The sequence below is a fragment of the Canis lupus genome, chromosome 17 (assembly GCF_048164855.1).
Source record: "Canis lupus baileyi chromosome 17, mCanLup2.hap1, whole genome shotgun sequence".
Taxonomy (NCBI): Eukaryota; Metazoa; Chordata; class Mammalia; order Carnivora; family Canidae; genus Canis; species Canis lupus.
The window spans coordinates 12474899-12491565 of NC_132854.1; the positions used below are offsets into that span (position 1 = coordinate 12474899).

At 39.0% G+C, this 16667-nt stretch overlaps 1 protein-coding gene across 37 annotated transcripts in view; it reads left to right on the forward strand.

Annotated features, from left to right (window-relative positions):
- DOCK9 (dedicator of cytokinesis 9) overlaps positions 1 to 16667 on the forward strand; it is a 279300-nt gene that overhangs the window by 212831 nt on the left and 49802 nt on the right. For all 37 annotated transcript variants that reach the window (XM_072782523.1, XM_072782529.1, XM_072782544.1 and 34 more), the window contains 7 exons: positions 402 to 580; positions 831 to 944; positions 2567 to 2687; positions 7199 to 7332; positions 9600 to 9714; positions 13121 to 13187; positions 14687 to 14734. In XM_072782523.1, the coding sequence (XP_072638624.1) occupies positions 402 to 580; positions 831 to 944; positions 2567 to 2687; positions 7199 to 7332; positions 9600 to 9714; positions 13121 to 13187; positions 14687 to 14734 (778 nt within the window). The remainder of the gene's footprint in view (positions 1 to 401; positions 581 to 830; positions 945 to 2566; positions 2688 to 7198; positions 7333 to 9599; positions 9715 to 13120; positions 13188 to 14686; positions 14735 to 16667) is intronic.

The window sequence follows — 16667 nt, forward strand, 5'->3', positions numbered from 1 at the left end:
TTAATGATATGTGTGTTATGTACAAATTACTTCTCTATAATGTCCATTAGACAATAACTTTATTTTTTATCTTGACTTCGATCATAAAATTTCATTTGTAATATAACATGTTTTATGTTGTAAAAATTGGTACTAAAACAATTTACTAACTTAATATTTATGTAAGATGTAGTGTCTTCTGAAATCAAAATCCAGTGTAATTATCTATGTTTACATTTAAGAGTTGATGTGATAAGAAATAGAGCAGTATTTTAGATAATTGACCCTTTCCCCTCTGAAGCTAAATCTGATCATCTGTTGACATACAGGGTGGGCTGAATACAGAGGGTGGGTTTGGCTTTTATGTTATTCAAAGTACATGGTAGCTTCTGTAATTGAAGCAGTTTCTATCCTCATTTCAGATCTCCAGCTTGACTACTCACTAACAGACGAGTTCTGCAGAAACCACTTCTTGGTGGGACTGTTACTGAGAGAAGTGGGGACCGCCCTTCAGGAGTGTAGGGAGGTCCGGCTGATTGCCATCAGCGTGCTCAAGAACCTGCTGATAAAGCACTCTTTTGATGACAGATATGCTTCAAGGGTGAGTAGACTCCAATGGAAGGAAATATGGATTGTTAAATGTCCTTTATTTTAAGTAATATAAAGAAAGTAACCAATTAGAAAATTAGTGGTTGGTAACAGCACTAAGACTCTTCTCTGTTTACACACTAAAATCTAATAGTAGTCTTTATAGGAAGGATTCAAATGCAGGAGATGGCCAATGCCAGCTCAGTCCATCATTAAATTCTCAGAGCCATGGGATCGCTTTACGCTGTGTGCCTTTGTTTCAGAGCCATCAAGCAAGGATAGCCACTCTCTACCTGCCTCTGTTCGGTCTGCTGATTGAGAACGTCCAGCGGATCAACGTGAGGGATGTGTCACCCTTCCCTGTGAACCCTGGCAGTGTACGTAAGCATACATACCTAGACATGGCCTGCATTTGTTTCCTGTGGCTGCTGTAACCAGCAACACAGATGGAGTAGCCAAAAACAAGGGAAATTCATTCTCTCATAGTCAGGAGGCCAGAAGTCCCAAATCAGGATATCCACAGTGTTGGTTCCTTCTGGAGGCTGTGTGTGAAAAATCTGTTCTGTTCTGTGCCTTTCTTCTAATTTCTGGTGCTTGCTTGGAATCCTTGCATTTGGGCAGCCCAGGTGGCTCAGTGGTTTAACGCTGCCTTCAGCCGCGGGGTGTGATCCTGGAGACCCGGGATCGAGTCCCACGTCAAGCTCCCTGCATGGAGCCTGCTTCTCCCTCTGCCTGTGTCTGTGCCTCTCTCTCTCTCTGTGTGTGTGTCTCATGAATAAATAGAATCTTCAAAAATAAATAAATAAATAAATAAATAAATAAATAAATAAATAAATAATCCTTGCATTCTATGGCTCATGGCTACATTATAACAATTTTGGCCTCTGTCTTCACATGGTCTTCTTCCTGGTGTGTATCTGTATCATCTCTAATGTCCTCTCCTTTTCTTAAAAGAACACCAGTGATTGGATGCAGGTCTCCTAATCCAGGATGACTTCATTTTACTTTCCATCTTAATCACATTACAAAGATCCTCTTTCCAACATTCTGAGGTTCTGGCTGGATATGAATTTGGGAGGAACACTATTCAACCCAGGACACACCCATTCTTTTTTATTTTGCCACTAAAACCATAATAATCCATAGTACTCTTGATTAATTGCATTTTTTACTAAGATGGGGTCAGTAAGTAAACCTTCAACTCTTAGACTGAAAATTATATTAAAACCATGCTTGGGCCATATCTTGTAAGACAAAGGGACCTTCTCTGTATATCCAACAAAAATTTATGGGGAGAGGAAGTTTAAAAAAAAAGCGTAGTTCTAACCTGTGTACTGTGAGAACTCAGCGCTAGCTCTAGTTCTGATAGTAACATGCTGCACAGTCTTGGGAAAGCCACATCTTTGCACTAAAGTTTCTCTGAATCTGCCTGCTTTTCAGATCTGAATAAGTAATTCAGAGCATAATGCTACCTCTTTGTACTTCTTTAATCCTGAGAAAATCACCAAAGTAAAATTCCTTTTATGACAGAACTTCAAAATTAACATAATTTCTTCACTGACTAAGAGTTCACATGAAGCTGCAAGCTTGCAGAACTTTACAATGCTGCTGTCGTAAGTTACTGTTGCTCACTGGAGAGGATTTCCGATGTGAGAGAAGAACCAGTGTTCCAGTTAGAAAAAGCATCACAGCAAAAAAACAATCGCAGGAAATGTTGGGCATCAGAGCTCTGGAAAGGGAACATGATAGACCTTCTGGAGCAGAAAATAGAGACTTCATAGACCAGGCCTGCTCTGCCCACAGATCTGTGCCCCATCTCATCCATCTATCATATCAGCCCCTCCATCCTGCACACCATGCTCCTGCTTCCCCCATGTTGTGCATCTGACTGGCCAGGCTCTTGTGTCCTGTGCTGGCACCTGCCCTCACATGCTGAGAACAGCTGATGACTCTTTTGAAGTCATCTTTGGTTACTTCTTCTTTCTCTCCCCTTGGACAGACTGTGAAAGAGGAATCGCTCCTGCTGCCAGCTGCAAACCCACTGGTAACGCCACAGAAGCCTGGGATCGCACTAGACAACAGCCTACACAAAGATCTCTTTGGCGCCATCTCTGGCATAGGTAAGGCTCCCTGCTCTGCTTCCCTCTGGTCTGATTCTGAGAGGGCCTTCATTGACAGGGTGGGAGCCTCTCCGACATTCACAGCAGGACCTCGGAGTCTGAGTTTCTGCTTGGAATATTCTTTTCCTGGTTTTGATATTAATGAATGAAACCCCTCAACTCTACCTTGAAATATAGACCCCCCCCAAATTCTCACGCATTGCTGATTCAGTACACCTAATCATTTGTGCTGTTTGCTTGTTATTAATGCTTAAGTTAATTTATCATTTTAAACTTTCAAATTGGAGTTTTTGGAAAGGAGTTCTTAGAAAAGGAATATCTTTGCAGGTGTGTGTGGGGGGAATGTGGGTAGAATTTATTTGTGGTGATAGTGATTTTGGTGAAATGTGATAGAATAATTACTGAGGAGATAGTGGTCTGTGGCAAGAATACAATTCTAAAATTGGTTTTCTAAAATCTTCTTTCCTAGAATATTTTTCTTTCTGACATAATGTAAGAGCAACCCCCACAGGGAAGAAAACAGATGGCATAAATCAAGATTCAAATTGAGTAGTGCTCTGTAAGAAAATGCCTGAGAAATGTACTTATTAATATTCTGACTAATGAGCACCTGTGCCAACTCTTCATAAACATGATGGTACCAAAAAAAAGTAGATATGTCTTCACAGAATTGTCACAAATATTCACGAGGTTATTCTATATTTATTCCTCTTTTTTACTACATTTTGAATAAATGAAGAGCCTGCTAAGGCCAGTGCTTGGAACACCCAGTAGTGGAATTAACTCACAGGGCAGAATAAAGGGCAGTCCTCTTAGCAATTTAATTTGCAGGAATATTGTTTATTCTGAATTTATCTCCTTACCTTTTGTGTTGTTCTTGATGTCAAGATGCTGTTTCATGCAGGTGATGAAAATGAGAAGAATGTAAAATCAGAAACCCCATACTAATGCCCAAATTTATCCTACAATACCAACCTTTAATCTTACTTACACTTATGTTTACTTTTCATAGTTGTAGTTATCTCATTAGACATCATAAAGATTAAATGCGTTAATTCATGCAGAATGCTCAGAGTAGAGACTGGCACATGGTGTTTGTATGTACCTTTCTCCTGGGGCCCTCACTCCGTCTTCTTTGCCCTGCTCTGCCCACACACCTAGCCACTGTTCCTGGAGCAGGAAAGGGACTTTTGTGGGAAGATTCTTTCTGCAGGAATTCACAGCACTGGCTTTCAAGTCAGACAGAGGTGGTTTTGGATCCAGGATCCATCAATTACTAATTGCCCTGGGTAGCACATCTTTCCTCTTTACCCTCAGTGTCCACATCTCCAAAACAGAGTCATGGCAAGGAGTGGAAAGCTTGTATGACGTGCACAGTGCCTGGCATGGTGATGCTCAGTGTTAATATCTGACTGCCATTATAGCAAGCACAGTTATACATGCTTTGTGATACACTCTTAGGAGCCAATTTCATGACTCTTGGGGTCAGGAATATGTTGAAATCTTAACTCCCTGACCAATACTCTGTAGAATTCAAGACTTCGTGGAAATGATCAAACTAGAATGAGGTAATGCTTTGACTCTGACTTTATTCTCCAACCCTGCATTCACCTTGTTAGGGTGTGGGTTGCCTTGAGAACTTAAGGATGAGCCATTGGGTGTCATTACTAAGACTTGACTTGTATTAATGACCTTGAGTTTCTCTGTGTTCATGACAAAGTTATGAAAAGTATTGGAGACTGAATTAATCCCTTTTCACTCTCTTAAATTCCAAGATCTGATTCCACTTTTCATAGGAATTCACCCTCACAGACTTGTATATCCTCAGGCTTTGTTTCTATTACCTCCATCTTTAAAGACTTAAATCCTTATTCCCTTTTAGGAATGCCTTCCAGAAAAGCCCTCACCCTTGAGCTGGGTTTGCTAGTTTCCTGGTAGCTTGAGCAACTCTTCTTTTATTCACCAAGGAGTTTCCAATTCACTTGAATTCAGATGCTATCCTTCAAGAGCAGGCTTTCTCCTTAAAACTCTTTATTTTGTAGAAATCCTGTTTCCTTACATACTGGGAATTCACCTTCAGCATTGTTTTTAAATGCCTTTGGAATGTAGTACATGAAGATTTCTAGAACTGATTCATTGCCTGGATGAAAACTACCTTGAGATTATATTCGTTTTAAAAGGCACACATTCTTAGGCCTGCTCAGTGTTTTGCATTGGGCTGTCTATACGAAGAAGACGGAGCTGAACCAAACTTCTTTTCATTTTACTTACATGTTAAGACTTTTAAAAGTTATGCACTAGGCTGATACATTAAGTACAAACACACATGCATACCCACCCCATACACAATGGGAACATAGTTCTACTAAACATGTTGATTTTGATTTATTGCATTTCCATCTGTTTGCCTTAGATTAGGACTCCATTTCTGGAACTGAACCTAAAACCCTGAGAATTTAAGGTCTAATTTTACTTTAGTGAAGATTTCTTTCTCATGATCATTATGTTCTACATTAAATATGAAGTCTGGTTATATCAGGAGGACTATAATTATAATTTGGTCATAATGTATGTTTTATCTCTAAGTATAGAAAAAGGCTCATAGTTTTTTCATACCTGTTCCCCATGACAATCAATCACACAGTTTCTGTTCTGGGATGAGGCAGCCTGGGGCCAGTGGTTTACATATTCCAACCGTCATTTATATTTTCAAATTGGCTGGCTCTTCTTAATTTTAATACATTGAATCAGTTTCAGGAATGTTGGTGGTGGATAAACCTGAGTGTTAGGTAGAGGGAGGCATTAACTTAGAGGCATTTCAGGGGCACCTGGGTGCTCAGTCTGTTGAGCATCCAACTCTCGATTTCAGCTCAATTCCTGATCTCAGGGTCTTGAAATTGAGCCTCACTTTGGGCTCCATGTTCAGTGTGGGGTTTGCTTGGGATTCTTTCTCTCCTTCTGCCCCTCCCCCCTTGAGTTACACACACTCTCTCTAAATAAATAAATAGATAAAGCAAATAAATAAAACCTTAAAAAAATAAAGAAGAAGAAATGTCTCCATCTGTGGCAGCTAATTTGCATCCTTAAATCTGAAAATGGCCAGCCTGTTCTGAGGTATTGGGGAACATCTTCGGTGTGGGTGTGGGAGCCTGTGCTTACAGCTTGCTGGAGCACAGTGCCAAAAGGCTCTTCATACAGTGTGCACAGCCAGCCAGGCCTTTCAGCTGGAGGCACGCCTTTTGGTTTAGCGTGGAATGTGCAAGTTTGACAGTTGTTTTAAATTATGTGATATACTGAAGTCTTATCTAAACAGAAAGTCAAGTCAATCTATCACTTTTTAAATTTCCATAGTACCAAGATGGGGGCTGGTTTCTGCCTTCATATGCTGTTTTTTCACGGCTGTCACAAATTTTTTTTTTTTTTAACATTTAAAAAAATGTTACTTATTCATGAAAGACACAGAGAGAGGCAGAGACATAGGCAGAGGGAGAAGCAGGCTTCCTGCAGGGAGCCCCATATAGGACTAAATCAGAGGACCCCAGGATCATGACCTGAGCCAAAGGCAGACGCTCAACCACTGAGCCACCAGGTGCCCTGACAAATTTTATTTCTAAGATTTCATTTCTGCTCGTAACTGTTTGTTGCAGAGATTCCCAAACATTCTCCATTCACAGCATGCTTATCATCACACTAATTTTTTTCAAGTCCCCAGGCCAGAATAAACACCCAGCAATTCTGTTTATTAGGTACTTAGAGCCACGTAATGTAATAAGTTCTTATATCTGCACAACTTAATAGGCATTTGAAAAAATACATACATACATTTAAAGAAAAATTATTATTTTTTTAATAACCACAGCTGTTACTAATGGAATGTGTGTGCCTGTTAGGCACTGCCTAGCTTCTCAAATTTGGAATCAGATTGTCACCACCACCTTCATTTCCTGTTACACAATTGATTTTCACCCAGTACTTATTATCATAGCAGCCACCAAATACCTAGCTTCACAAAGATATGACATCATTGGAAGGAACGTAGCATGATATAGCATTGAAACTGCAGTTTTGGCAGATTCAAGCATCATCGTGTTTTTCTTGAAAATTTAAAACATCCCAAGACACCCCTGTGAGTTTCCTAGGGCACCTCAGCATACAGTGTGAATACTGTGGTTTATTGCATGGCTTCAGTTTTTTATTTGATAGCTATAGGTAGATTTATCTTTTTTATTTTTAATGTCTTTATCTCATTCTGGAACAACGTGTGTTCCTTTACTCTGAGGAATCAAAGGTGGCTTCACATAAGTGAATTGATGGTTATGTCTGAATGCTTCAGATGATGGTCTAGTTTTTTAAACGTGAGGTAGTTGAATGATACTCTTGAGCCAACTTCCTAACAACAACAAAAATAATAATAATAGTACTAATTGTCATAGAAGCAATTTCCCATAAAGTTCAGTATTTATATTATTCTGCCTCACCAAATCATTGGTCTCGGCTTAATTTCTGTTTAGCTTCTCCATATACAACGTCAACTCCAAACATCAATAGTGTGAGAAATGCTGATTCAAGAGGATCTCTCATAAGCACAGATTCGGGGAACAGCCTTCCAGAAAGGAATACTGAGAAAAGCAATTCCCTGGATAAGGTAATTTCTTTTCATATAACTTCAGTGTTTCTTACAACTAATGGATTTAGCCCAAAGTAAACCATGCTTCATGGTCTGGTGTTCATTAAGTGTGACTTTTATTAGTTTTTTTTTTTTTTAATAATTCAGTTAATCTGGAGTTATTATCAGAGTTGTGATCAGAGGATTATCTAAGGATGGGACCCATCTCCTGAATCTCCTCCCACCCCCTCTAATTCCTGTTTCCAAGATTTCACATCAGGGCAGTGTTTATAATGGAGGACCTTGAGCAAATAGTTTTGGTAGGTTGGACAGGTAGGGAGATCAAAACGCCACTCATTTAGAATCTCCATGATCTGTATGCCAGAGAATATCATTTATACACAGTTAATCCATGCAAGGTATTTGGTCCAGAGCCAGCTCCAGAAAAATGAATTGATTATCTAGATGATTCAGGGATAAGGCTTTATTGGAAACCTGCTCACACTCATATCCCCACCACAACACATCCTCCTTGTATTTAACATATTTTCTTGAAATAATCAAGGGTCAGACTATTTGGACCTTCATGGGAATGGATAAAGCTTGAATTTAAACCTGGAACAATGATAGATTGGTTTTGCCCTAGCCACTGTTTTCCTAAGTTATTTCAGGTTATAGGCAAGCACACATATCAACAAATAGGTGAACCACTCAGGGACGTATTTCTAGTTCTCAGAAGCATGGAAAAGGACCTTCTTGTGCATCATGTTTGTAATCGTACCTGTATTTCTGTGGCTGGCAATGAAACGGTTACCCTTCAGTGCAGTTCTGTTAGAAGCGCGAGCATTTCAGAGTGGGTGTGTGTCATGATGTGTTGAATTTTTCCCTTGACTGTGACTTGCCTTCATGTGTAGAGTGAGAAGCTGCTCAGAAGGCATTCTGCTTGTGTCATACGCAGTGCTGGAGAGGAGGAAGAGAGCTGCCAGTCAGCCAGGAAAAACCGGGTCACTGTGGATTTTTCCCTTCTAACAATTCCAACTTTGCCAGAGGAAACTTTGCATGCTGCACCTTCCCTCACACTACAAGAAGTACTGGGTTCTTCTAGTGGCCCTGGCGAAGTGGGTGGGCGAAATGATGCACCTGCACCACAGTTTTGCCACTAACTGCAACTGTATTTCTTCCTATGATAAAAATACTCATGTCTGTTATTAATTAAATCTGTTTACTGTGTATTTTTTTTTCAATTGCCTCCCCAGTACCTTAAATGACAGACTATTTTTAATGGATCTTTCTGCTTTGGTATTTGGCAAAAAACCAAATTCCTGATTTCTTTTTTTTTAAAGATTTTATTTATTTGTTCATGAAAGACACAGAGAGAGGCAGAGACATAGGCAGAGGGAGAAGCAGGGAGCCCGATGCAGAACTTGATCCCAGGACCCCGGGATCACGCCCTGAGCCAAAGGCAGATGCTCAACCACTGAGCCACCCAGGCATCCCACAAATTCCTGATTTCAATTGGAAATATAACTTGGAAATTTTTTAAATCTCCTGTGTTTTTATCAGGAGATGAGAGTCTTGTTTTTTTGTTTTTCAGTGTGAACCCCTTAAACCTGAAACTTGCTCTCTAGTGGCAAAACTGCTCTTACCCTGTACGCTGTGCTTTCTGAAGTTTGCAGTGTTGAGCTAAGCTGATGAGGGGAATGATCTCATCAGTTTAGGGTCTTTGGCCAAGCTCTGCTGAGGTGTCCCTATTGCGTACCTGCCTATTGTTTCCCCCGGGGTGCCCCACAATGTCAGCTGAATGACAGGGACTCAGCCCCAGGCTTTCATGGCTGGTACACAACAGGAGTGTAGATTTTATTTGTTCTCTCAGCTACTGTTGTTCTCCTGAGGATATGGTTGGATCTGCGGTGTCTTCCGACTCATCATTTCTCTCTTTGATCCTAGCACACATACTTTTTTGCATGAGATGGTACTTGGCATTTCAGAACTAAGCTGGTATCTACAGCTATGGCTGTCCAGTTTGAAAAGTCTGTGCCTGCTGGCTCGTCTCTTAGGAAAGTATGCAGACAAGTCAGAGCTTCTGTGAACTAGCACCTGTGTGTGTATTTGGTGAAGGTGTGCCTGTAGTTTCTCAACAAGTGAGTTATACCTTCCAGTTTGTGTAGTTTGACTCAATTCTAAGAATCTTTGTCTTCCAAGGGAGAAAAATGAACCTAATTTTGTTTTACCTATAACGAGGGATTTATGGATTTTTTTTTAAAAAAATCACATGTATTTCTTTTTTTTTTTTTTTTTTTTTTCAGCACCAACAAAGTGGCACTTTGGGAAATTCTGTGGTTCGTTGTGACAAACTTGACCAGTCCGAGATTAAAAGCCTGCTGATGTGTTTCCTCTACATCTTAAAAAGCATGTCTGATGGTAGGTGAAAACGAAGATACTGTTTTTACTTTATTTCAGTGTTTGGTTTCTTTTTTAAAACTTGTAATTGCTTGAAAGATAGAAGGACTTAAAAGGCTCTTCTTCCTCATTTGAAATACATGTTAATTTACTAAGTGTAGCAGAAATAAAAGTCTTAATTTGGAAAAAGATTTTTACTAATTATTCTAGAAAGTGAGTTCTAAAATGTGCATGGGTCATTTAAAAGTTTTTTATTAAACTCAGACCTATCATCATAAATAAAGGAGACAGAAGCAGATTAACGAGGTAGCCTTTGATTTAATAATAAATAATAAAAAATATAATAATTTAATTTTCCAAACAAACTTACTGGCAACTTGCATAACTTTATTAGGCTCTTGAATTAGAATATTTAGCGTTGGGGAACCCAAGCATCTCTTCCATGTAGAGTGTATCTGACATTCCTGGCTTTAACTGGAAGTGAGATGTGACTTTTTAGTTTTCTGATGGAATTCATGGTATCCTAGTAGATTAAGTTTCTGGTGAAGGGTTTGACAACCATAATTTTTAATAGAATAAAACTTGTAAATATCCATGATAGGGCATTTCAACTCTGCTTTTGTGATATAAGCAATCACATGAAATTGCGCCATGGTACGACGTCACATTTCTTATCTTATTTTCACTGCACCGTCACATTTCTTATCTTATTTTCACTGCAACGTATCAGAAAGTATCCTATGAAATGTATTGAGTGAAGGTGAGGTCTTTTGAAAACAAAATGCTGAAGGCCTCTCATGCTGCCTATGTTTGGTGGCAGTGTGGGCCTTAAACATCCAGTGGAAGGGATTTCTGCCTGAAAATAGTGTTTCTTTTGTATCAAGTTTTCATTTGTGCAACATTAATAGCCTGACCTTAGTACTCAAATGTTAAGAACCACATACCTGTACTTAAAAATGCTTCAGGACTGGATTATTATTCTGTCAATTTGTTACTTTAAAATAGCTTTTTAAAAAACAGCAGATAAGATTTTCCTTGATGATGACCAAATAGCAAAGCACTTGGCACTTATTCTGATATTTGGGTTATAAAGTTGAAATTCTTCCCTTAGTGTCAAAAGTTCTGAACTTCATATCATGGTAGTGAGTTTTAGCCAGCTTTGTAATTCTGTTTTTTCCTTTGCTGAAAGTTTTCCTTAAAATATATTGTTTCAAATAATAAATATGATATATAACTACATGGTATATATCATATAAATATGATATTTAGAACAAAACTACTTTTTTAAGAACATAACTACCAGAAGTTTTGCATCCAAGTGAAAGTTATGCTTTGAAGGCAGCCCTCTGGAAGGCCGTGCATATACTTTAAAAATGCAGTGACCTCTTCAAAACAGTTTTAGAGCTTTCAAAAAAAATTACTTTTAAGTTAAAAATTTTCCTTCTTTTTATAATTTGACTTTTTGTGTGTGTTATGTTTAAGGAATCTTCACATACCCCCAGAGTCATAAAGATATTCTTGTATATTTTCTTTAAGAGTGGTATTATTCAAATTTTCACATTTAAATCTTATGATCTACTTGGACTTGATTCTTGGATATGGTATGGGGTGGAGGAGAAATTGCCTTCAGAATAGTTTAACAGATAGACAACCAAAGTCAACTGTGTAACTCTACAGCCACTCCTTCCCTTTTCCCCCATTCAAGGAGCATCTTCTACAGGGTAGGCCCCTCCCTCCTTCATAGAGGTTAGCGGTCTTCCCCCTTCTCAGTCAGTAGTCTCGGCCTCAGCCAATAGCCAAGAGTAAGGAAAGGCAGCATGGCGCCCCTTGGCTGGCCAGCCAGTTGTGTGCTGGGGTGACCACAGATATCTGCAAGTTGCCCCAGAGAGGTCCTCCTTTGTTCTCTTGGCTCCCTGGTTTCTCACCACATGAGGATGACCAGCCTCAGAGTCTGTCCCTCTGGATTCTAAACTCAGAATTCCTGAAAGATGGGAGCTCACTGACCCACCCTTGTTACTGGTCTAATAATAAACTAAACGTGGCTTTTAAAATCAGGTGTACTTGATTTAAATCCTCATTCCATCATGATTCTTTAGGCTGGTGATTGGGTAGACTATGACTTCTCTGAACCTTCCTGAGCTTATCTGTAAATTGGAATGCTGCCTCTGATTATGGTGGCGATTCACATATGATAGGTGTGCAATCATGAAACTACCTAGCACAATACTTGCGCCTAACAGATTCTCCATGTGTATCTCATGGCTTCTCCTGCCTGTCACTGTTCTTGACAAGTATGGAGTAAAAAGTCCGTGGCCATGTGCCTTCATGAGCCATCAGCATCTCTGCAGACACACTCACTCACCTCAGGCCCCAAAACTCAGTGGCTTTTCTCCCTGAGGGAAATCTCTTTACCAGTTTCTCAGTCTAAAATGTAAGAATGCAAAAATGTTTAACTATCAAATGATAACCGTCTCTTTGCAATTCTTCAAAGTTAAGGGTCATACGCAGAGAATGCTTCCTGTTAAATGGATTTGTAGGATTTGCCTTTACTAAAAATATGCCAGGTTATCTTGATGCAGAGCAGGTGTGAGTGTGACTCCTTAATCGAGAGTATACATCATCATTATGCTGGTCCACAGGAACTTGTATATCCTGCTTGTTTGGGAAGCTATTTGGCAATATCTGTCAAAAATTTAAATGCACATAACATTTGACATGGCTGTTTTATTTCTGAGAATATTTGTCCTATAGATGTAGTTGGACAAGTGTGCAAACATCCATGTAAAAGGATATTCTTCTGAGCATAATTTAAAGTAGCCAAAGATTACAGGAGAAAACAAGTAAATGTGTATCAGCAAGGAACTGGCTAACTCAGTTATACTGTATTCATGAAAAGGAATATCAGGCAAAAAAAAAAAAAAAAGGAATATCAGGCAACTTGAAAAAGATTGGAATAGATCCAAGCTATACTGTTGAATTAAAACTCAAAGGAAAAACAGCGTGTGCAACATGTATGCTTTCATTTCTGTATGTATGTGTTAGGAAGAGAGTACTTACATATATACAAGAGTTTTCAACAGATTCCTTACTGGAGAGAGATTCTGTAGTCATCCAAGAGAGATCCTAATTTGAGATTATTTGCCTACTTATGTTGTTTGAAATTTCTAATGCATTTAAGAGCACATTATACAAGTTAAATATGTACTATATAGTGCTAGGTGATGCATGATGAAATTAAAGTTCAGGTGTTCAAATATAGCTTCTTTAAATTAAATATGCATGTTGTTTATGTTACTGGTATATAGATTGGTCACTGTAATTTCTTTGATCAGCTATTAAAAGGTTTGAGTTTATATTCCAAAATCTCTTCCCCACCCCCTCATGTATATACCTCATGATTCTGACCAAAATAATGTTTACTTTTTAGATGCTTTGTTTACATATTGGAACAAGGCTTCAACATCTGAACTTATGGATTTTTTTACAATATCTGAGTGAGTAGTTCTGTTTTGCTCATTGCCTCTTGATTCTTCCTGGCTAATTAAGAAGTGTGAACAGTACTATGTAGTTGAGTCAGGAATGTGGTATATTCACATGCACACTTACTTTTTTAAGATCTTTTTTCCTGGACCTGACCCCAGTACCTGCTCTTAGGAGTACATGACTCAGTAAGCAGTGACCAACCCTAAGTTATTAGATATGTAGTTGTTATGGATGAGAGCTTATGTGTACAAACCATTTGAATAAAATAACACAATAGTTGAATTGGGTGGATGCTACATTTCTAAGTTGAATCTAACTTAGCTCAAGCAGATGTAAAAACAGACAAAAATTGCTACCATTTTTAAATGTAAGTGAAATCTTACATTTTATCTATATTGCCTCACTTTATCTCTTCAATCTAAGTTTCTGATTTCCTTTAAGCTCTTTGCTTTAAAAGAACATGAATCCACAATCCTTTATCCAAATTGCTGGGTTGGGGATATGTGGGGACTCAGCTTTAATAGCTGTGGGGGGACTCAGTCAGTTAAGTGTCTGACTCTTGATCTCAGCTCAGGTTTTGATCTCAGGGTTTTGAGTTTAAAAAACAACAACAACAAAGCTTACTGGGGCCAGATGACTTTCCAAATCCAGAATTTTTAGCAGTTTTAGCAATTTACATATAGGGTATATCCTATAACATCCCAGCAGAGTCTTAGTACCCCACAATCAAACATGTTATTGTTATTACAGTAAAAACTATTTCTGCAGTACTGTGATTACTCACAATAATTGGGTAAATTATAAGTAGCTTTATATCTCTTAGTTGGGGTCATGATTTTGTTGCTGAATATATTTGCAGAAACTCAGGTGGAGTTCGGAGCTTTGTGCATTTTGGATTATGGTTTTGGTTCATGGTCTCATGATTGTTCTCTCTGCTAATTTAAAAGTGTGAGAGACAGATGAGATTCAGCACCAGAAGAACTTACTGGACATTATTGTAACTACTAAATTATTAAATATATGATTTTTTTAAAAAATCAATACTGTGGATATATTAAACCAAAAAACCAGATACTTGATGTCTGTAGGGGACCGGTCCATTTAGAAAAGCCAAAAGACGGAGCTCCTTCTGCAGAATGGATGAGGACAAATTAACAACTGGGAATAGTGCACCAGTACTTTCTGTCGTGATTTCTGAGGCAAACTTGCCTAAGTCAGTGTCTAAACCCTGAGCCATCGGACAATCCTGTTGGTCCCAGGCCTTTATTTGTGGCTTTAACCACGACGCACAGTACCGATAGCTCAGCGTGGTGCCTCCCCTGTAGTGTTAGTGATTTTCTCTGGGTGAGAGAGACTTGCCCAAGAATTTCTGAACACCTGAAGTAAGAGGCTAGTGGTAGGTGTAAGAGTTTATCAAATGGATTGTTGCTGATGGGTTTAAATAATAAACAATGTATTGAAAACCATTTTATTTTCCTGTTTTCCTAACAGTCTTTAATTTTGTTTGCAGAGTCTGCTTACACCAGTTCCAGTACATGGGGAAGCGATATATAGCCAGGTACTGTGGGGGTTTAGTTTGAAGTGTGCAACATTCTCTGTATCAGTTGGCTCTGAATATGTGGAAATTGTCATCTGTGATGATTGGCAGTTGGAAATCTCATCAACAGCCATGATGTCTTTGGACTGCGACCATCAAATCTGGTGGCATCTTTCGCCTACATTCCTACACTCCTTCTGTCTTATTTTGCCTCATGTACATCTCTTGGAAGGATTTCCCTTCATGGCCTGCTGCTGCACTTGTTTGCTTCCTTCCACGTGCTCCCCCAGATTCTGTTTCCGTGTCCCCTCTCTCTCCTCTCGGCTCCTCCAGTTGTGTCTTCTCATTCCTTTGTCCTCCTCCAGTGCTTTCTCCACCCCTATTTGACTTTCAGAGGTCACTTTTTCCCATGCCTTCTCTCAGCTACAAAGATACTAATTTCTCACTTAATAACATTTCCTTTTTTATCTTCGTGAAAGAATGTAGTCAGTCCACCTCAGATTTGTTCCATAAAAACCATCTGTACCATGGAGTCTTTTTTTTTTTTTTTTTAAGATTGTATTTATTTATTCATGAGAGACACACAGAGAGAGAGAGGCAAAAACACAGGCAGAGGGAGAAGCAGGCTCCATGCAGGGAGCCTGACGTGGGACTCTATCCGAGATCTCCAGGATCAGGCTCTGGGCTGAAGGTGGCGTTAAACCACTGAGCCACCGGGGATGCCCTGTACCATGGAGTCTTACTCCAGATAAGCTCTACCAAGCTCCCACCTGGAGCCTAACTCCAGATTAGCTGTCCATGCCCTGCTTTTGTCTGGCCAGAACTCTTGGTTGAGTCTTACAAATCCTCATTGCCCTGTCCCACACCACACTCTCAGATCCATACTGAGTTCAAGGAAAGCTAGAAACTCATTGCAGGGGGCACCCACGCAGCTCCTTCTCTGAGGCATTTCTTTAGAGCATGTCTTGTCCTTCCCAAGTTCTCATCTGCCCTGTGGCTACACAGTGCGTCTGGATCTGTTTTGTCCGTGTTGCGTGTCTGTGATTATGTATTTATATGGTTGGTCTAAGGATCCTATTTTTCTATTGTTATCATTTTTAACAGTTTATTTCTAAGTAAACATATTTCCATTTTAGGAAACACTTAAAATTTAGTTGTTACTGAGTTTCTTTTTCCTTTTATCTATAATTCTGTTTTACAGCAATGAAACAGGAAAGAGATTATTTAAGACTATTTGAGCATGGAGATTTTACTTTTTATGTTAACATTGTTCTTTTTCTTGGGACATTTGAGAAATTGCAGAATTATGTTTAATGTTCACTAAAAGTTTGTGGGGTTTTTTTTTTTTTTGAAAGAGCTGATTTAGAGAGCATATTTTATGCTTTCATCCTATTTGTATTTATTTTTAACTAAAATGCAGTGGCACTTAAAATTCTCTCATTTTAACTTTTTTTTTTTTATTGTAACAGTAAATTTTACATTTGCACTTTTGAGTACCAAATGCAAGTATATACAGGGTGACCTTATACAGTAACACCTCGCACCCCAAATTTATTCCCTTTGACTTTGCCCTGTGAAGATGGGCAGACTGTATTTGTAACCGGAAGGCACTGTGCCCAGCAAGCTTCACAGTCTTCTTGCAGTAACTGTTACTTACAGAACAGGATGGCATTTGGAGAGTGTTGTGCAAAATAGGATGATATGCTTCGGAGCTGAACATGGTGCGTGTGGGAAGCTGCAGATTTCTGCCCAACAAAATATTTTAGAATTGGGTTTTGTGTAACTGTGAACTTACTTTTTTTAAGGGCTACAAATTTAATTTTTAAAAAAGATTTCCTGACTTTATAAGCCCCCTGTATATATTTGCATGTAAAAGTGTGCTTCCTTGGGCTATCCTAAAAATAGATGGGCATAGGAAGGCGGAGGCAGGAGGTGGTGTAACTTGTTATGTGCA